The following is a 23,397-nucleotide window of genomic DNA, read 5'->3' as shown; positions in this document are numbered from 1 at the left end:
AACAGTGCGATAAATTAAAAAAATGACTGGCAATAATTTTAATTGTTATAGTAAGAAAAAAAATACAATAGACAATTTTCAACTTACAACACACAATTGTTTTGACATATTCGCATACAAACTATACAAGAACAGTGATTTCAACCAAAATTAATTGGCGATGTAACACTAAATGCATATTTCAAACAGTTATCTTATATAATCGTTAACTAAAAATAAAAATGTATTGCACGTACAAAATACTTTAAAAACGTGCTTAACGTATTACACTTTAACACAAAATTCCATATGCTCAAAAAATACATACTGATAAGTAACCATTCGAAAAACCAATTTCTATATTTTAGAAAATTTGTCATTAGTACAAACATTGGAACATATTTAACAAATTATTTTCAAAATTTGGCTACAGAAAAGTTTCTAATTAGAATAATACCTTTAATGATTTTTTTTAAATTTAGTTTCAAGCAGATCAATTTTATATATGAATTGGCAACAATATTTAAGAATGAACACAATTTTGTTGACATAATTATTTTCACATATTTCAATTATATTTTAGAAGTACGGCAATTATTGCAATACACTACTGTTGTAAGATAGAATAAATGAATAAATAATTATGAACAGAAAATCAATAATCATATTTTTATTTAAAACTATCACAGAGATTAAGTTGAAGAATATAAGAATGTTTTAATGAATCACGATAATTGGTATTATAATTTTTTTTTATAATATATAAATTAGACCATGCGTTTCATATAATTTTTTAACAAAATCTTGAATAGTATATAATTACATGTATCCATTCTTATTATTCTCAATCAGTTTTATGTCATCATTGTACTAAAAATTTAAAATTTAAAAATAAAACTGAAAATGTTTAATACATTTTATAACTTACAATAGTGTATTGAAATTATAGAACAATGATCATAAAGAATAAAATCCACAGCCATTTTTGATCATTAATCCAATATTAATAAATCGAGCGAACAAAGTTTCTTGGTATGTTTACAACATATTATTTAAATAATATTAGATATAAGAAACTTAACTAAATTTGTTTTTTATAAACTAATTAAAAAAATAATAATAATAAAAATTGTATTTAATTATAATTTATCAATTAATATGATAGTATATATTAATAATCATAAGATTACAACAACTTAATGATTTTCAGAAGTTAAATATAATAAAAATTTAAGATAACTGGACTAAATATAGGCATAAAACATTATTGAGCAGCTATCTTCGTATAAAAAAAAAAAAATTTATATATTCATAAAATTGTTTTGACTAACAACACATAATAAACACCGCCAATAACAGTAATCAGTATCAATGTTATGATTCTTAGATGTATTAATAGTATCATTAAATTAATTTAATAAGAGAAAATATAACAAATGCATGCATTAAAGTTAAACAATTGTTGAATGGTTTAAAGACAACGATATATTTGCATACAACTAATTAATATTATTACTGTTAGGAACAGAAAATTCATCGAGGGGAAAAAAGTATATAAAGCAAAAGATTATAAAAGAAGAAACAGTCAATTAGGATAAAATGGTAACACAAAAAATAAAGATGTTTCTTTATCTCTTTGGAATGTTTAGGAGAAGAAGATTTTAGGCGAGGGCAGGGGAGAACCGCTTTATAATTAATTAAGACTGCAAGACAATTGGAACTGGTCCAATTGAATGCTCTAATGTGAACGGCGTAACCTGGTAAATAAAACAACGATTGCACACACGCACTGGCTTCAAATGCCCAAATCTGGGCAAAGGGACAGAGTTGGAACTGCACCGAGAACAGAATACCTGCAATGAAAAATCAATTGAAAAATAAAAGAACTTTTCACTGTTAATATTCAAAAGAAGTTATGTAAATACTTTGCCACAATTTCGACAATGGTGACGTCTTCTGACCACGGTGAATATAGCTTTGCAGGACATGCATACAGGAGCCTCATTATCAGGTACCCAAGTAGGTGGCGTTTCTGCTGATGTGGATAAGACATCATTAATTATAGTTTCACCCCTCCACACAAGTGCCTCTTCACCATTTTCAATATCAATCAATGCAACAGGGTTGTTCATCACAGGAATAACTTCTGAAACATCAATTGATTAAAAAATAAATCTATATTATACAATGGCATGTTTTTAAACAAACCAGGATTCTGTTGACTATCGTTGCCACAATTAGAATTAGACATGAGAAACACTGCTTTAAGTATATTACGTAAGTCTCCAGCAAAATTTGTCTGCAGTTGGTCGGCCACTCCAGATATACATACAAACAGCCGATGCAACAAGTCTTCATCAGATCTAAAAAAACAAAAAACTATATTATGTGCAAAGATTAAACATGCAGTTATTTCTCACCTGAACTTAGCACGAGCTTTTTGTCGACGTAACGAATAATTACAGGAACTGTCTGTTGATGTACTATCAGTTAAACTCTCGTCGCTCTCATCTGCTGATGAAGTTGTACAACTAGAACAGCTAGAACACATCCCATGTTTCTTAATCCTAAAGAATGTAATGATATAATTATTATCACAACTATGTCTTTGGTGTGAATTCCAATAGCATTTGCATTTAATAGTAAAATTAAATACTCTGAAATTATATTAATAAACATAAATTATCTACCAAATAAAAACTTTATAATATTAAAAAATAATAATAAAAATCATCATAACACATCAAAGCCATATATATTAAATTAATTTATAATATATCATAAAAAAAAAAAAAAATACAAATATAACATTATAAATTGTTATAAATTGGTCATTATGTCAAATAGTTTATCATTATTAACATTGGAAAAAAAGGTATTTTTCAATGTATCTATAAAACTAAAACTGTATAATGAAAATGATGCTGTCACAATTCACCTGTCAGAAATAATAAATAATAATTTTTAATAGTTTACATATATATTAATTACTTTTATATCAGTTAAAAATATTTAGAAAAAAATTGGTATGATAAATTAACTGCCAAAAAAATAAATAGTGTTTTTTAAATAAATAAGCTATATTATTTTATATAATATTCAGGAACTTATTTGAAATATTCAAACTTTACAGTGTTAAAAATATACTATACACATCATAAGGTATACAATTGCTGACTACTTATAAAATACCAATTTGAACAATATATATAGTGAATTCTAAACTTTGCTTACAATACTTTTATAGTTAAATCATATATTTTTTTCAAATTCTGGTTTTTTGATACTTATTTAAGTACACTGCTGTAAGACCATATTATTTTAAAATACTTATATTTTTTTATGGCATTTATGGACTGTACAATATAAACTAATGATTTCTTTATAATATATAAACAAAGATACAAATTTTACTAGTTTTTTTGAAAGTTTAAATGAATCGAAATTAAGATTCAAACAAGTAGTTTCAGAGTTATTATACTTGATGTATTAAGAGAATGTTATTAATGAATTGCATGTATTTGTCTCTATCTAACTAACGCATACTATTGTAAGCAAATCACTTTAACATTCCAAAAACTATAATTTAATAATACAATTAGGGCAATCACAGTAAAATTAATGACTCCATACATTATAAACAGTCACAAGATTTTGTATGACCTCTGCACATATAGTACCTATATGATATAGTGTAACAGAAATAGCTGAGAAATGTGATTAATTAACTATGTAATTACTTTTGTTTTAATCAATATTAATAAACTATAAGCATAGTTAATGATTTTAATATAACTAACAATAATCATAGCATATATTTATAAATTAAATTTTATTAATTTTGTATAAAAGTTAATTGATAGTTATTATACTAGTCAGTATTTTTCTGTCAAATAAAGAATACTTCAAAAACTTACGTCGGTTTTACACCACATTTGGCTGCATTGCAACAGCCTGTGGTTTGCAGTCGACAAATCACTACTTCTGCCGATTGTTTTCCATCAGCACTAGTTGACTTGCGAAGTTCCCGCCAGCTCTTTGAGTACTTGGTTGAGACAGTAGTTACAACATGAACTTTATCCCGGGCTTTTGTTTCACTACTACTGCTGCTGCTGCAACTCTCATTACCTCCACAGTGGTTAGAAACAGTGGCAGTGGTGCTTGTCTTTTTTCTCCTGTGATAGTGATGACAACAACGACCACCACCACCACTACTTCTACCACCAGACGGAGACCGACACCTAACAGAGGGCGGCCGATCTTTCTTATTATCTACTGTAGTCGACTTCCATCGGTTCCAGTTATTGCAGCAACACACTCGATATGAACTGGACGGTGGACATTCTGTTTGTGTTGAACTACTCGAGACATTTGGGACGGTATGGTGTTGTTTTGCAGGATTCAGTTGAGGTGACGGTACATTTTCATTTCCGTTATCGTCTTGAACTACTACCACAACTACAGCCGCACCGCCACCATTATTTCGGCTGATCTCACGTTCCATGTTTGTAGACTTCACCAAGATCTCGGTCAGAGCTTCCGTAGCTGTGGCCAGCGACTCAGTTAGGTCTGCGTCCGGCATAGAACCTGACGATGACTCCAGACCACTGCAATCGTATTGTTGCAGTTGCTGCCGATTGTTCGCCGGATTTTTTGATTCGTTATCTGACTGTAGATCAACAGCATTGTTCGTCGATATAATTGTTGATCCGAACGATCCACGTTTAGTCGATGAGTTGCAATGATTGCTGTTGTTGTTGATCAAGTCTTGCGGAGATGACGGAGGCGTTGGGGGAAATCCTTTCGTACCACATTGTTCTATAGTCGTCACAGGGGTGGCAGTGATAGGAGTAGTGGTAACGTTATTGTCCATCACCAATTCCGCAGTGCTGGAAGAAAGACACTCTGAGTCCTCGTCGCTGGTTTCCTGACACCTGAAGAAATGAAAAAAAGATATACAAAATGTTATCGCATTCCAAGTTATAATATTAAAGAGTAGTCAAAAGATAATATACTCACGACAACTGTTGGTTTTTGACCGACAACTTCTCATCGAACTTGACCTCATCGGAGGAACACAACATCCTCTCCAGCGTTAATAACTCCTTATTAGACAGGGTGAGAAGGAGCTCTCTGATTTTCATCAATAACGACTAGGTAACAAGTAACGCATTAATTTACACATCACATAATATTTCCTATCAACAAATCCTATAAAGTTTTGTCACTTCTTTACATGCATATCGTGGGTATTATATTACAAAAAAAACACCGAGTTACTTTTTCTAACTTTTACGCCGTTAAAGGTATTTAATTTTGTATTACGTCATACAGTAAAAACTGATTTTTGTCGGTGTACCTAATATTACTATATTATATTAAACATCTACGATATACGAGTATATAGAATATGCACAATGTAAACACTAAACACTCACTCGAAATGGACGGAACATATCGGACATATCGGTGGCGTTTTGATCGAGAGACAGCGGCGACATGTAGGGATAAAATAACAGACCAGACACGATGGCCAGACGTGGAATGGTGAACATAAGGGCAGGGTCGTAGTCGTCAACCATCTCTTGGGTTAGGAGACCTTTGACGAGTGCTCTAAAAAACACAAATATTATAATAAAAATTAAAACATGATAAAATTGTTTTGATATATATGTATAAAATATCTAGAAGTATTATCGTAATTTGTAAGATACACAAGATAAATAAAAAAAAAAATCGTAAGATTGTATTATTTTTATTCTTTTTATCGCATAACGCACTTACCTTTGTAGAGTCTCAGAGAACAAGACGACTACGAGCTGCTGGAGTTCATATTCGTGAGCGGTCTTAACGGGTACCATCGCCGACACGTAACGCAATTCAAATTCAGCCAACAAATGATCAAACGTGCACAGCGATGATATTAGGTTACGCAGGCACGGCGGAGTTTGGTCACCGCAAAGGCTCGCGTCTCTCAGAAGGCCTCGAACTCTTTCCAGCGATTTGGTCAGAGCCCGGGCCAAAGGTCTCATAGCTCCGCTCTCGGCTTCACGATTCATTATGCTCGACCCCGCAGACAGACACTATACGTTTTAACAAAAACATACCCTTGATAATAATGTATAAACGTATATGTATATTGCTAACAGATATTTCTTTCAGGCCATTAGTTTTTTTTTTAATATATAAACACCAAATAATAAAAAGAATGCACTGTATATTACATTATAAACTGTGCAATAAAGTAAGCATTTATAATAAGTTAATTACATTTTTTTTTTTAACATTTTAAAATTATTTTATCTTCTTAAATTAAGTTAGGTACATAATCGAATTTAAGTTTCTAAGATTATTACGATATTTTAATAATTCACAAAATTAAAACTAAATAATTTTGAAACCCAACATGACAATATTACTATCTCTTACATACATAAATGTTAATACATAAAATCACCCGTGTATTATATTACAATTATTACATAGATACACAGTGCATATTTTAGCTATTTAAATATTCTTGTACAATAAATATATTTTACTAAATTATTACATTAAAGTATGATGTGGATACCCACATTTTTTTACGTAGTTTTAGATCATACACGACTACAATATTACACCTAGACATTTTTTGGAAGCGAACAAAAATAACCTACATATTATTTTGCTAATTACGATAGCGTTGTGGGAGACGATTTTTCTTTTGTCAAAGATATACACTGAACGTCACTCATAATAATAATAATAATAATAACAATAATAATAGTAACATAATGTAATAATTACCTCAGCACCAAACCACAGCTGTCCCGCCAGATTGTCCTGAATTACGTCATCTGGAAATTTTACACGAAAATCACGGCTGGCCCGTTCACCGGGTATCAGCTCGTCCATAATTTTAATACAAATCGTCAAGACCTAAAAATGATGAAAAAAAAATCAAAACGTTGTTTATTAATTTATTTTACACGATGTCAATATAACTATAAAATAAAGCTGGAATTTTAATGCAAATGGAAAATATGTTAAGTAAGGTATTGGTAATGGATTGGCTGGATGGGGATGGAATGTTTTACTCACTTTGTCCTGACATTGTCGCAAATGGTTCACAAGGGCAGTACACCGCTGAGGGTCTTTTTTACCATCGAAACTATCCAGTTCCGCTGCAACGGCGTTTAATTCATCATCAGCATAAAAGAATTGTGCCAATAGCGAACGGTCTCCTTTCTGAAAACAAAATGTAACTTAATATATAAAAACAATTCCGTTTATGCGCACAATTAAAATTGTACAGGGTTTTCATTTTTTTTATATATTTTATCATAAAATAGGTATATTGTAGTTGTAGGTGCTAAACAAAAAAAATAATGCACTAACTTATCTTGAAACAACAACATTGCATAATAATAACGTAGTGCGCAACGAGTTTACGTAATATTTTCTCTACGTATAACTTAATTATTAATTTTAAAACGTACCATTATTATTACAACGGTCGACGAGTCAAACATAATTTTAATATCCCACTTTTGAATTTAATCGAGTAACAAAGAAAATGAATTATCTTTTATTTTACGTCTCGGAAAACAACAAGCAATGATAGGTACAATAGTTAAAACTTACAATAAATGATACGCGACAAATCCGTCCATTTAAATGTATTTTTTAACTTCGTTGTCATGTTGTTGTTATTATTAATATTATTATTATTATTTATTACTATATTATTTTATATCAAACCCCTTATTTTATACTCGTTTGGCAATGGTGATAGTGGTGTCAATATAACACACTTAAATAAAGATATAAATCAACATAATAAGATGCAAGAGTGTGAAATAATAAAATGCGCAGAGAGAAGAAAAGAAAACGAATTATTTTTTCCATTTAAAACAATACGTCATGTACAATGTACATATTTCTAAAGGTCATTAAAATACAATATTAATGTTCTTTTCTAATTTGCGTAAAATTTATTACACATAGTGCTTTCTCTAAGACCAAAAAAAGTTTGTACATCTTATATGTAAACACTAAACAATAAATACGATATACACCTACTGAGCATAGACATGTCTTCAATGAATTTCTTATCAAATATCGTTATAGCGGACTTAAAGGTATGTGTATTACCATAGAATATACGTGATGTTAAATACAATTTTAATAATACGAACCGTTACACAAAGCAAAAAATCTGTACGAAGCACACGACGGGCGCCATGATAAAACGATCGCCGCTTTGTAGGCGGGCGATAGATGTATATATAAATATATCTTTTATATAACGTTTCAACGTTTTCACCGAAATTTTAATACAAGTAAGCGCCTTGTTAAAAACCAAGAAGAAAGTACTAGTACACCAACGGGGTAATATAAAAAGGTAGAATAAAAAATCTGACCAATTTGTTTGCACTATAGTGATAGAGGTTCCGCGCTGAAACTCTCGTCGTATACATATTACAATATTATAAATGTATAATAACGCAATACTTTCACTTAGCACCTGTTATTATATTCATGGCCACTATATATATATTCATATCAATATACTTTACGCGATGTATACTCTCGACCGACACTCTCTAATAAAAAACATATACCTATGTTAAAAAAATTAAATATTACCCTACGTGATTGCTGTCATTTCCGTACACGATAACTATAATATTATAGTATTATATCACAATAAAAATAAATTTTAACAAAATAATGTAAAATGTATAGATACAGCGTCTATTTAAACAGCTACGCTAATTTTTAGTCATGAGTGGTTTCAGCAGAAGATAAAAATTGTTTATTCATCTATATACGTAACATTGCATTTAAATAATTTATAAAATATTTTCATTTTCATCAACAGGAGCCAAAATACTTATATACCTAAGCATTTTGATACAGGTACGTAATATAAATATTCAACTTGGGTATTTAAACTTAAAATTATAAGAATAGGAACTATTTCTTAAGAATTTAAATCCATTATAGACTCTGCTAAACTTTAAAAAAGTATTTTGCATACATAATATGATATTAAAGAAAGGTTAAGAAAAACTTTTATCTTTTTAAGTTATCAAAAATACATAAACCTTTTTGGATTATTTGGAAAGTTAATGTTAGCAACTAAACATAACACTGTGTGTATGTACCTATAATATATACAAATATTGTATACCGATTTACTAGATATTTTTGTTTGTTTTTATGGTAAATTCAAACGACAAAAATTGTTAAAACGTGCCTTAACGCCACTATGATAATACCTGCAGCCATTTATACGAGTACATACAACACGTTATGCGCCTACAACATATAATTATTTAGTACATAGTACTACTTATATACCTAACGAACCTAATTACAATATCACTAACCATGAATATAGGCTAAGGCTATATAAAATTGTATTATAGATACGTTGTCGCGGGTCACACTTTCTTGATTCCTATGCACATTACCTATTATTATATTATAATATATATGAACCTATGTAATACGAAATTTTCCGGAAAATCGAAGAAGGCTGCGGCTAACAAACGCGGCGTAACTAACACGTATACAATTTATATTATCACATAAAAGTGTTGATTATTATATCATACCATTATAGGTTAGGTTATAGCAAAGTGAAATTTTCTTTTGAACGTTTTTGTGAAATCAATAAATATAATATGCTGTAAACGGATTATCCAATAATCGTAATAAACGTCATACTAATTTTATAACCAGAAATAAAATAATTATATGTAAGTTTATAATATGATGTCTTTATACGATAATCGATAATAATTAAATTTATTTCGTTGTACATAACTTTGTTTTGATGGTGATTTTTTTTAATTGATTTATCTACAATCAATAACCATGTGAACCCAATTATTACATATTATAAAATTATCATACATTATTAAAATGATAATACAGACAGCGAAAATCGGTACCTATCTTATTATATATATATACAATAAAGAAACATATTATTTATTAAACAGGGTTTTTTTTCTATTAGATCGTGAAAAATAAATATTTTCTCCATTAAAACAATAACACCGTTTATGAACAACAATATTGAATAATAAAATCGATTACGTAAAGTTACATCAAAATATGTCATACAATGACAATTTGACTTAAAAATATTCAATAATAGATTACAAAATATAATAGTATTTGCGTATTAATTAGTAGTCTAGAACATTCCATTGAAACATTTAAATCTACCAAATACCAATCCTTAAATAGATTAAGAAACAAATTTTTGTATTCGGAAATAATTCGAGTACTTAAACCCTAGAACAGTATTTCCCAACCTTTTTGTAATGACGACGCATAAATTTACTGCTTGTTGGTAACGCAACCCACCCCAACAAACACTAAAAAAAAAAAAAAAGTTGTATTGTACTAAATTACTTAACTGTCTGATGGAACTGGTTGACTGGTACCACCAGATGTGGTTTTACAAACAATTAATTTATCAGAAAAATTAAAACTTAATATACATTAAATAAAATTTGAGTATTTAAAAATGAGTGTCTAATCGTAAACTAAAATTTTTGGTTTGTACCTACTCTCGTAGTCTCTATTTATACTACTTATTACTCAGCTGTATGGAAAATTAACCGATATCACACCGACAGTCATTAGCACATATACCGATAAGATATAAATGTAATACTAACTTTACTAAAGATATATTGATATCTACAATACTTGTTGAGACTTCACACTGTTATTATTTATTATGCGTAAAAGTATCAAATAAAACATAACTTAGGCGTTTATAAATTTTCTTTTAAAATTATTTTCATGTATATTTTAATCATATAGGTCACACCGGCGACCCATAAAAAATATTTCGCGACCCATAGATTGGGAAATACTGCCCTAGAAAAACCGTTGCACCTTCTATCTGTATTTAAATTTTAACATAAAAGATTAAGATACATAGATTTAACAAAAATGTTTACAGATTCAAAAAAAGTCCTTGATGGAATGTGTAAGATTTGAAGATTTGATCTAAGTATTATTACTACACAATATATTAAACTTGTTTAGTTGTTTACTATATATATTTAGTATCTACACCACCTTGATTTTTCCAATGCTTGGATTAAATTTGATTTGTCTTAATATCAGATAGTTAATTAACAATTAAAAACTAAAAAATCGTAAAATTTTCACGATTGTAAAAAAAAAATAAAACTGTCAAAGTTAGAATTCTATTTTTCATCGCATATTTCTAAAATTTTACTATAACATAGTCGTAAATCAATAATACTAAATTAAAGTAATCGACCACATAAAAATATACTAATAGCTCACATTTTAATTAAATTATAAATATTTTTGTGTATACAAAGAATAAACTGCCATTTGTGTTAACTGTACATCATGAAAAATTTGAAAAATATAAGCACTAGCCCTTACATATATTATACGTATTTGTAAGTATTCCTAATCCAACAATAATAGGCACTTAATGAATCTAGACTAACAGAAAGATATATACTTCAACTTAGCAATGAAAACTAAGTTGATCGCAAATAAAAAGTATAGCATTGAATATACTGTATATACAAATATATTATTTAGCGTGAATATAAATTAAATCATACATTTCAGTTAAACTATTGTCATGATCTTGTAGTTTACTTCAAGTTCCTAATACCAAAAAAAAAACACAACATTAAAAATCAAAAGCACCTAATATGTATGACGTATGTCATACATATTTATTCTGAAACAAACGTACCAGAACTGCATTTCGCATTGTATTTTATTTGCTTAATAATTTAACATATTAAATAACTATTACACATCTATAATATATAATGTTTATAGTTTTTACCCCGTTTTTTTCCTGTATTAGATATTTATTATCTAAATAATCTTATGTTCATTATACAGAAGGCTAATATAATATACTTATATTTAAACGACTATCGTGAAAATAAATACTAAAATTATGCATTGTTGATTATTTTAGTTATTTGTGTTTCTACAGTGTTTAATTAGTTATAGAACAGCTATTACAGGGACTCAAGTAATAGTGTAATAGCGAAATCGCAGTTTTTGTCTGGAATACAACATAACACAGTATTCAATAATCGGTACACGTATTATTTATTAGTGATCAAACGAGTAAAATGGTAGTACAATTAAATAACCAAACTTAGAATGATAATATTTAGCAATGATACAAACAAACGAGTATAAACAACAGATAGGTTTAACCTATAGAATATAAAGTATAATATTATAATATTAAAATAAAGAATGTATTAATGCCCTTATACTAGTTTATACAGTAAATATGTTTGAAGGTAAATTTAATAGGTAGCTGCTATAGTCATGTAAATAAATAAAAACGCATATACTTCGCAGTATATTATTTTTTAAATAAAAAAAAATGACTAATTCACAACATTATTATTTTCAAATAGTTTGCAATGTAACAAACAAAGCTTAAAATAGCTGTTTTTCTTTTTATAGTAAAGTAAAATAGCTCCATAGATAATCTTACATTTGAAGTTAGAATTGTCCAAGAAAATTTCTAAATATGCTAATACTACTAAAAAGATACATTATTTAACCTATGAAGTATAAGTATGATGTTTGTTTTTGAATTAGTGAGGACGTGTGGGGTCAAAACAACAAAATAGCAAAAAATGCACTATCAAAACTGTTCACATTATGAAGAAATTATGTAAACACAATAAACTATGATATTTTCGCAATTGTTTCTACACTAACATAATATATTTAGATAAATGAGAACATATGTTGTAAAATAATAATGGGTATCTATGCATTAGATGACAAAGAGACACCTCAATATAATATAAAGCTACTACATTTTCCATTATAATATGTGTATCCCCCATAAACAGCTATCGTGTTTCGGCCCTCATAGTTTGCATCCATTTTTAGCTATACAACACAATTTTTTTCATCGCAATTACAATAGGTGCCAATTCTATGGAACAAAGATTATAGTAGCAGTAATTATAATAATAACCCTTCTGTATGAACTTGAATACGTACTACAACATGCGTAGTTATAATGTAAATTATATAATTAGTTGGTCTTAGGTATTTACTAAACCAAATAATAAAAATTAAAAATTGATATTCATTACGTCTTGTATGATTTTATTAATATCTATGTATCCTTAAGAACGTCATTACACTGCGTATTATAATTTATCAGAATTATTAGGAAGCCACATATTAAAACAATGAAATAATAATGCACTTATTAAAAAAAATATAAAATGCTTATAAAACATAATAATATTAAATTATTTCAACCTTAGGATAACAATATAAGTACTGAATTGTTGTATTGATCAAAATAAATAACATAGGTAATTAGTAACATACAAAGCACTTGTAAATTTAAATAAAGCTGACAAATTAAATGTTATCTATATTGTTTACGTTTATAGTTTGTACACATTTTATAACTATCATTTTTCTTAGTGTTATCTCACATAATAATTTGAATTAGAATCACATAATATACAATATACCAACATCATTTCAAGGATTTGAATACATTGATAATATCTATAGATATCTATTAAAGCATTTTTCAATAGTCTGAGAATATTAATAATAATAAAAAATGTAGGTAAATGGGTACCACTTTTCTGTACATTAGTACATTAGAGTGTCGAGTAGTTCACTGTTATGACTTATGTGTGTTAAGTTTGAATTTAATGATACGATATTGTATCCGAAACACGATTTTAAGTCTATCAGCCTATGTAATTTTCGTGATATGTTTTTTTGATATACCTATAGCTATTATTAAAGTCATTTATTTTACTTTTAGTACCTATTACGGTAGGTTGGTATAATATTTACTTAAAATATTGCATTATATTATTAATATTTAATATTACAATAATAGATATTTATATTATATTTATTAACTTCAATAATTCAAAATTAATAACATATTTCTGTAAACATCGTTAAGTAAATAAAGGTTCAGTTATAAATACTATAAATAGATAATATCTTAAATCAAAAATGTCATTGCGTAAAATTCTTAATAATATAATATACGTAAACGTTTTAAGTACACACTAATAAAGTTATTAATTTAAAAAAAAAAATAATCAACAACGTCTTCCGACGTTAAAATACATGTATGCATGTTCAAATTCAAACTTAAAATATTTATAAAAAATAATTGTCTAAACAAATTTTTTAGATTTTATGGTTTCAGTATGAACTATACTTATGATAAATCTTTTATTATATCCCTAGAACTTGGATAAAAAAGTTTTTATGAATTTCTAACTACAAAATAGTTATTAAATGTTGTCAATTTTGTCAAAATTCTAACTTTAAATGCATATAAAAAAACTTATGTCTATGTATTTTTAATATTATTGATTATTTTAAATATTATATAAAAAAAAAATTCGCATGCCTATAACTTAAAAAGAGTCAAAATATTTTGAAAACTATACTATACAATAAAAAATTATAATATAAATATTTCATGAAAATGTCAAGTATTTACAGCTATTCATTTTTGAATTATTTATTTATATCAAAATACAAAAATCATTTGAGAAGAATTAGTTACTATTGGTTAGGTTTAATTATAAATTTACGTCATATAAAATTAATTTAACTTTCCGCCAGAATTTAATTTTTAATTTAGATCGTCAAACGTATTAATAATCTATTATAATAATTTTCAGCATTTTTACCTATTTATGCATATAAAAAAAAAACTGAAAAATTGCAATTGTTTACAAATAGTCCAAATATTTTGAAAACTATACCATACATAGAAAATTATATTATAAATACTTGGTGAAAATAACATGTATCTATGTAAAATTTCCTGTTTTTTTATTAACTATTTTTTTTCTGATTATAAAAAAAAGTATTAGGAATTTTTAATTTTAACCTCTCTAAAGTACAAACTAAATCGAATTTACTATCCAAAACCAACCTTCGAGTTTAAAATCAAAACATTATATTGACGACTTATAGTGTAGTGTACACAAAAAAAAAAAAAAGAAAAAAACACGTTGTAAAATCAATACGTTTATCGCTCCGCTCAGAATCTAAAATTATAAACATGTTTAGCCGAATGTAATTTTAGCTCTTAGTACAACGATATATTTTCTAACCCCAAAATCTAACTTCTTATACTTACTTTGTAACAAGAAAAAGTATAGTGAAGACATGAAATAATAACAATAAATTCTGAGACTTGCTCCGGCGTAAAACACATCTTTTTTAAATGAAATAATCTAAGATAGATGCCCATCTATATATTTTTTATAAGTTCGTGTAAATATAACAAATTAATTTTTTAAATTTATTATGATTAACCAATTGAACTTTTGCTATTCCACAGAACAACCTTTATTTCTTCACTCAAGTACTACTTAAAATCTGCTTGTTGTGTTTAATATTTTGTTTTAAATGATAGGATGAAAGTTATAATGAAAACAAGCATTTATTTTTTTATAGATAATAATGAATGGTGTTAATACTCTATTAAACCTTACCAAAAGAACATAGTCATTACATATTATGGTAGAGTAGCCTTCATTTGAATGTTATACAACAATTAATTAAAATGTATTTATTTACTTCAGGTTCGTAATATTTATTCCTAACGTGATTTTAATGTTGAAACCGCAATATAATGTTGGTACCAAATACGAATTTTGTTTAAATATTAATAAACAAAAAATTCTCTTATACTCTTAGAATTGGCTGAATAACCTTCACAAATTTTCATCCATCAATAGACACATATTATATATTATATTATAGAATTGAAGGTATTACATTCAACTTCGGGATGACCTTGGTACTGTAAGCATGTATTATGTATAGATACAAATATACCTATAACGTAATATAAAGAATCTATTCACAAAGATAAAAAAAAAAAAAAAAAAAAAAAATTATTAATCAACAAAACATTTTAACTCAGAAAAGTTTGATATACCAAATTAAATTCGTAGATATTTAAAATAATATACTATCTCAAATAACTAAATTCATTACTAAAAATTCTTAAAAAGTAGAAGATAAACTAAATTAATTTATAAGTGTATAATAAAATTTGTGTTTTATAAGAATATAATAAAATATGGCACCGGTTATAATATTTATTACTATTGTTTATGGAATAATACAAATACTTTTAGTCGATTTGTAATAACAGATAAAAATAAAATAAAAAATATCCTGTTTATTAGGTAAGTACAATAACTTACTGTAATAAAAATTATTATTCGATTTAATTATCGAACAATAGAGAAAAATCAGGTGTCATAATCACTGTTTAAATATCAATAGTTTATTAAATCAATGTTTGTTATTTATCAATAGTTTATAAATAACAAAAAAATTTTGGTTTTAAAAATCACGATATTTTGGGTAATTTATCTGTGAACCATTAAGTTATGGTCTGATTAATAAATATGTCAACTTTGAAATAAAGTAATTTTTTTTTTTTTTGATTCTGTTATAATTTTGTATTATTATAATATATTACAACTTAAAATAGAATTGTCGCACCTAGTTGTCATATCTTTAACGACATGAATAACAAAAATACAAGGTAATTTCCTTATGGAAAAAAATTATACCTAACGGTTTTAATTGGATTTTAGATTCAAATACATTGGCTTGATCAAGGATGTTATTATTTCTGTTGTTTGTTGTCCTTGTATAATAGGTAGGTACCTAATAAATATAATATCCTATATAATATTATGTACTATTTATTTGTATTTATATACAAATAATAATTGCCTAGAGACAGTCATTATGAAAATTTACATAGGTTCCTATTAGTTTAAAATTTCGGAAATTTAAATTAGGTCTAACGCCTGAGGGAAGAAATTACAGGAAGTACGTAAAATACAATGAAAATTAATGATAACATACTTAACATTAATAAAAACAATACAACATGATTAATCTACCTAATTTACGATTATCAATAATCATTAGTCCCGAGGTGGTGTATTTGTGCCTATTTTAAATTTTTGATTGAAATATTGCTCATTAATTTATAACTGATAAGTGATAACCAATCTTTATTATCGAGTGTATAATCATTGATCATTAATCTAATCTATATTTTATACCTAAAATTAAAAGCCGTAAAATATCAACTTAAATCATAAGTCATTCTCAATATTTTTTGAAAATACAAAAGAAGAAATAAAGATAACTGTGTACAACAGTGTTATTGATAAAATGTTAAATGGTATCAAACTTTATTTCAGTTAAGACACTTTAAATTTAATTAAAAGTGTTGGTAACTAATTAAAACTAAAAACAAAAAAAATATTTACAAATTATTTCTGATGCATTTAGCTTATTTTTTTATCAACTCAGCACAGAAATCAGACTATCGTATTTACACAGATAGATGATATACCAAGAGGAAGTTATAATTCTACAATAACTCAGTGGTTGAGTTGGCTAACTAAGAATGGTACCAACCGATTGAAAACCTATTTAAATAGATTTAAAGTGCTACAAAAATTTACTACCGTACCAGTTAGCCGCTCATGTAAATATGTCCTTTCAAAAATAGCAATATGCCTTACTCACAATACTTATTGAGCAAAAAATTTTAATCTCATTAGACACAGAGGAAATAAATTATGAGTTTAAAACACTGACACTAATACAGAGAAGATTACCATCATAAATGTATATAATATAATCTTTGTAAAATTTAAAATGAGTTGCATAGAAATTAATAATTGTTTTTGTTTTATTTTATACAATAATATTCAGTTTAGGTATATCAAGTATTTTTTAAATCCATAATCAATGAAACAGCGTTTAAAAATCTTTAATTTTAAACTACCTAATTGTTATTTATTATAATACAGACACAATATCTCTTTGATCTTAGGGAAGAATTAAAGTTTAAGTCAATTTTTGTCACTTATATTTTCATCTTATGTAAGTTTTTCAATTCAATTCTTCCATAGGACCAAAGATTTAACTTACTGAATTGTAATAGAACAAGTAAGTAGTAACCCTTATTAAAATAATTCTGGATACCATGTGCAAAATTCTTGCACTCACTTATGTCGATAATAACAATTAACAACCGTAAAATATTTTCTGTGTAATCTCTTAACTAATTATACGTATATGTCTATACAAATGCGTATTTACATTTAAAATCAACATAATTTATGTATGTAATTCCAAAACAATGTTCAACATATTTAAGATTCAATTTTTCATACAATACATTTTATAGCAATAACAAAAAAAACCTTTTAATGTTTTAAACTTGTACCTATATTTCAATAAAAATACTTATAGATAAAAAATAAATAATTTTTATAATTTTCTATTCATTTTTAAAGATAGTAATAAGTTAACATCAAAATATAATATATATCTAAGAAAAAATGTAAACAAGAAACTAGTTTATAAAATAGAACCTTGATCATTTTAGGCATGCCAAGTTAACCAATAATTAGGCCTTTAGTTATATGATAAGTGGCATATTTTATCTTAATCCACATTGTAGGCTTAGTTTATTGTTGTTAAAAGCTACCTAATATAAAAATTGTATACAAATCTTAAAGCAAATTAATAATAAATAAATAATAAGTATAATTGAACCATTAATTATTGAAATAATTAAATTATATTTATTTAAAAACCAAAATTCATCTTCACTAAATTGTCATTGATTCTTTTTTTATTTGATTGTCTTTAAAACGAGCATAATAAATTATGTAAAAGACCGCAAGTTGTCCTTGAGTAAACGCTTTTGTTATTTTTTTTTATCACAGATCAATGATTTAAGATAACATAAAATTAATAATATTAATATAATGTACTACATATACAATTATATAACGTCCAACTATAATATATGATAAATCTAAAATACATACTAAAATCTTAATTTTAATAAATTAAATATAAACCTTTACCTATTTGTAAGTATAGTAAGTGGCAAATAAATATTTGACGATACCAACACTATAACAAGGAAACAGGCAATAAAAATGGAAATTGAGATTATTTTTTTTACTTTTATGATTTTAAAATCTAAAAAAAAAAAAAAAATGTTTTTAATAATAAATGAGTATTAAGAGATCACAACTCCTAAAATTGTTTTTGTTTACTAAATAGGTACTAGAAATAATGAAGTTTTAAAAAAATTAAAAATTTAATTAAAGTATTTTGGTATCTACCTAAATTATATAAATTCTAAATTCAAAAATAATAATACTAAAAATTAGATATTATTTTATATCAATGATTTTCAATAGATACATCTTATAAACTAGACTTGATGGGAATGTAAACTTTTTTTAGGTATGGCAAGACATAGTTTTGTCCAGAATTTTTCCATTCACTCTTCCCTTTATGATCAATTTTTAAATTTCATTAAAATTAATTAAATCTTACTAGATAGGTACATAAAAAGAAATGTATTTTAAACTTTATTCAAAAATAAAAATTGGGTAGTAGAACTAGCATTTAAGTAGTAATAATTATATGACAGAACAAATTATTAAGTATCATCAATCATTAATAATTTCCATTAAATTAAATAGCAAAAATTACTAATAACTAGTAAGTAACGGGTTATTCTTTGTAATAATTTATAATAGGTAGGTAGTAATAGGTAATAATTATCAACTAGATTAACTTAAAATTTTCATTAAAAAGTAAAAATCCTGAATATTTGAAAATAAAATACAATTTTTATACTCGTTTTTATATAAGTAGGTAAATATTTAACAAGTCTTCTTTAAATCACTTTTAGTAAAGTAGATAGAGGTTACCAACTATCTAACTTCATTTTAAATTTGTAATACAAAAACTGACAAGAATAGAAAGATTATATTTTAATGAGCTATACTTATTTATGACCAACAACTCAATAACTTTTGAGTTGTCTAATATGTTTGCAATGATTAATTTTTAGAATAAATTCTTTATTTACTACACCCATTCATACCATACCCACATTAAGCCTAATCAAAAATATATCTGTAATGATAATACTGAATAAATAGGTATCTACTCCTATATCCGAGCCTATATCTGACTAAGATATATGTAAATTAAAATATTGAAAAGTACAATACTGATTGAAACATAAAATTAAATGGGTATAAATACTAATATTATAGGTACCTATGAGTAATAAGCAATTTTAGAAACTATTAAATGTAATAGAATTACTTATGAACTAGACTTTCAAAACCATGTTCTAAACACACAAATATTTAATTTATACCAATATCTTGTTAATGAACAAGTGAATTATTATATAATTAATAAATATGCATTCAAAACTGACAAGGCAATTCAGTATGTAAATGGTAGTCTCAGTGGTAGCAACAAACCATTAAGAAATTTTAAAGTTACCACAATAATACTAATCAAATCATTTATAATATATAAAAAATATAAATATTATTAGTTTTAGTTTCAAAATATCACATACCTACCTATAACACAGATTGATGTACTTAATAAATAAAAAATAAAGCTATAATTATATTTGTATTGATATAAATAATATTGAGTTCGCAAGATAAGAAAAGTATAATAATTGTAATCAAAACCAAGTAAACTGAAAGATAAAAGACCCTGTTAATATAGACGAGTAACTAAAACAGTGAAAAATAAACTACCAAATCTTTTCAATAAAAAAACAGATATAACAGACAGTGTTTGCTGTAACTCTATTAGCTAAAGCTACCTATTATTATAATATTAAGCATGGAGTATCTGAGTAGGAGGCGTTAACAAGACCAATTGGAGGATCGATCAAGCTGCAGATATTAACTGTTTAGATAGTAGGTAGTTAAAAAAAACTGTAATTAAGAATAATGAAAACAATACTAGCACTCACCTTTGGCTTGTAAAACCATTTTCGGATAGACTCCATTTCCTAGACTGCTGGAAAATTGCAGAGAGGTCAACTTCTCATCCGGTCCTATCAGATAGCCGCTGGCGACAAACCGTTGCTAAATGACATTTCGATAGTATACCGCAGACGAAGCATGAACGAATGACGACGGCGGAGATAGCGACCCCACGAGGTTTTCCAATCACGAACTCCGCTCCAACGCCGCGCAAACGGAAACACAATCTGTCCACTACACGACACAGAGATGACAACAATGAGTCAAACGTCGAAGACTAAAAGCGCTTGTTCAACAATATTATATATGCACCACAGCGTCGTTATCAACCGCTGACCACGAAAAACGTTGTTATCGTCGTTTCTCCGTCACACCGAGTACCTTGAGAGAAGACGATTTAAAACCATCACACCACATCAATTTAAACACCGAACGTGACGGGAACGAACACGCGAGCCGATAAGCAACTGAAGTCGCGCGACACACGGTTGCACGACGAGTGGCGGCCGCAGTCGTCGTCGTCGGTCGGCGGCGGTGGCGACGGTCAGACTTTTACTTGTGAGTGTGGGTGCGGGCGCGGAGAGGAAAACGCCGCCCCGAAAAAAGTACGGTCTCTCGCGGTCACGTCGTGTGTAGTTGTAGTACCTATCGTATATAGTCAAATAATTCTGGTAGTGTGACAGTGATGTACATTTAGCAGCCGCGATAATTCTGTGGCGATACCGAACGTGTCGTAGCGTTATCAACGCCACGAGATTTTCGTTTCTCGCGTTGGCACCACCCGTCGTCGATAACCGCCGCCAGATGCCGCGAGCTCCGGACGATGGCGGTAGCAGCTAACCCGTGATCCGTGATCCGTCCGCAATCCGCACGGATTACCTTGATCTTTCTAAAAAAAAAAACTGCTATGTTACTATATTTTATTGGATTGATTTTTTAAATTTAATATAACTATGAAAATATTATTGGTCATTTAAAAAGCTTCTTTTAACACCTATTTTATTTTATACATTTTAAAGAATTATTGAAATCTATTATAAAATAGGTAGGTAAGTACCTTAAAATACCCACCCAAGCTTACATAAGGATTAGACCATGGCTATTATTTAGCCATGGATTAGACATAATATACAATGTACATATATATTCACGATGAAGATATTTAAATATTAGACTTTCGTAAATTTCATGCTTGTTATGGCGTGTTAATTTTTTAAAAATAGAAAACAATAAGTTTTTACATTTTAAACATAAATAATGATACCTATAATATTTTAACTGTGATACTTGAGTAGTAATATATATATCACTAAAGTAACTAAAAAATAATGATAAGTACTACATTTAATTTTAACAGCTATAATTTTAAAATAATTATTTATCTGTGCACATTTATAATAGGTACCCAAGTACCTGTACTAAAAAATGTTACCCCTACCCTAAATTTGTTTTCAATTAAATATAACCTTGATTGTGGGTCTTATATAAATAACAATATTATATGTATTGGCTATAACAACTATTTCGTTAAAATATAAATAAATAATGTGTTTTAAAAACTATTAATTTGCAATAACTTTTAATACATTTATATTTAAATAAAACGTAGGTATAATATATAATAATGAGTAATTAATAATAAAACTAATTTAAAGCACGTTTTATTGAAAATTTACACTTATATCAACCAATAAAGTATATTCTAAGAGATAATATGTGATATTGTTATTTATACCATTTAACAAAATCTGTACGAAATAAAATCATATATTTTAAATTCTTTGATTCATCCGGTCTGACTAACATACATGCACCTGTAGGTACATAATACTATTATATAATAGTAGCATTTAAATGCGAAATGACTTCCGCGTGCAGACAGCTGCAAATAATAATAATAATATTATAAATCATATTTCAAATGGACGCTGGAAATGAATGATGATTACTATATTATTGTCATCAAAACATCGTATATACAGACCTGCCGTTTGCAGCCATAAGAAATGTATATAGGTATACATATCCTACAGGTGCATATGTGGGTGTTTAATATAATAACTGCAGTAACTATTTATTTTTATTAAAAGAATATTATTTACAATATGTAACATATTATATTGTACAATAAACAAATTGCAGACTTTTTTTTGTAATGACAATTATTATTAAACTTTAACTATACAATATTACTTCATACATTCTAAATTTATATATTTAGTCTGTAATAATAATATATATAGGTATATCATATGTAATATTATTATATATTTATGTACGATACATATATCATGTATGTGTATATACACATATTCATGTATATGAACAGCGGATATATAATACGTACGTAATATGTATAACACATCATATTATACAAATTTGCCATAAGCTTGCAGATATATATTAATAAACTCACAATTTGTATTGACTACCACCCATCAGGCGCACATAATATTTTATTGTTAATAACACTGTGTAAAAATTGAAATATTTC

The 23,397-nt window shown here is 27.0% G+C and overlaps 1 protein-coding gene across 3 annotated transcripts; it reads right to left on the bottom strand.

The window, feature by feature from the left end:
• Nucleotides 1-1,290: 1,290 nt before the first annotated feature.
• On the bottom strand, nt 1,291-21,542 carry LOC112604220 (lateral signaling target protein 2 homolog). 3 transcript variants are annotated; one of them, XM_025353154.1, is made up of 12 exons: nt 21,216-21,539; nt 20,891-21,137; nt 7,063-7,209; nt 6,769-6,900; nt 5,764-6,062; nt 5,418-5,592; nt 4,999-5,132; nt 3,897-4,913; nt 2,400-2,546; nt 2,188-2,342; nt 1,905-2,125; nt 1,297-1,832 (listed from the first exon to the last, which is right to left on the bottom strand). In XM_025353154.1, exons 2-12 carry the CDS (start codon nt 20,924-20,926, stop codon nt 1,677-1,679), a joined length of 2,619 nt encoding a protein of 872 aa, XP_025208939.1. In that variant the 5' UTR covers nt 20,927-21,137; nt 21,216-21,539; the 3' UTR covers nt 1,297-1,676. The 3 variants fall into 3 exon arrangements, with proteins under 3 accessions (XP_025208940.1, XP_025208941.1, XP_025208939.1); XM_025353155.1 differs by having other exon boundaries at nt 1,291-1,832; nt 1,905-2,122; nt 20,891-21,542; XM_025353156.1 differs by having other exon boundaries at nt 1,292-1,832; nt 2,400-2,519; nt 20,891-21,541.
• Between the last annotated feature and the right edge of the window lie 1,855 nt (nt 21,543-23,397).

The sequence above is a fragment of the Melanaphis sacchari genome, unplaced genomic scaffold, assembly GCF_002803265.2.
Source record: "Melanaphis sacchari strain LSU unplaced genomic scaffold, SCAv2.0 Contig11_pilon_pilon, whole genome shotgun sequence".
In the NCBI taxonomy this organism is placed as follows: domain Eukaryota; kingdom Metazoa; phylum Arthropoda; class Insecta; order Hemiptera; family Aphididae; genus Melanaphis; species Melanaphis sacchari.
The sequence above is the reverse complement of the archived record's forward strand: the minus strand, read 5'-3'. Positions and strand labels throughout refer to the sequence as shown.

What these genes read in the sequence shown, in the direction of transcription:
- LOC112604220 (XM_025353154.1), bottom strand. Translation starts at nt 20,926, where the DNA reads ATGGAGTCTATCCGAAAATGGTTTTACAAGCCAAAG. An exon ending in CGATAGTCAACAGAATCCTG is followed by an intron (nt 2,126 to 2,187) that starts GTTTGTTTAAAA and finishes TTGATGTTTCAG; the next exon opens with AAGTTATTCCTGTGATGAAC. An exon ending in ATTGTCGAAATTGTGGCAAA is followed by an intron (nt 1,833 to 1,904) that starts GTATTTACATAA and finishes TTTTCATTGCAG; the next exon opens with GTATTCTGTTCTCGGTGCAG.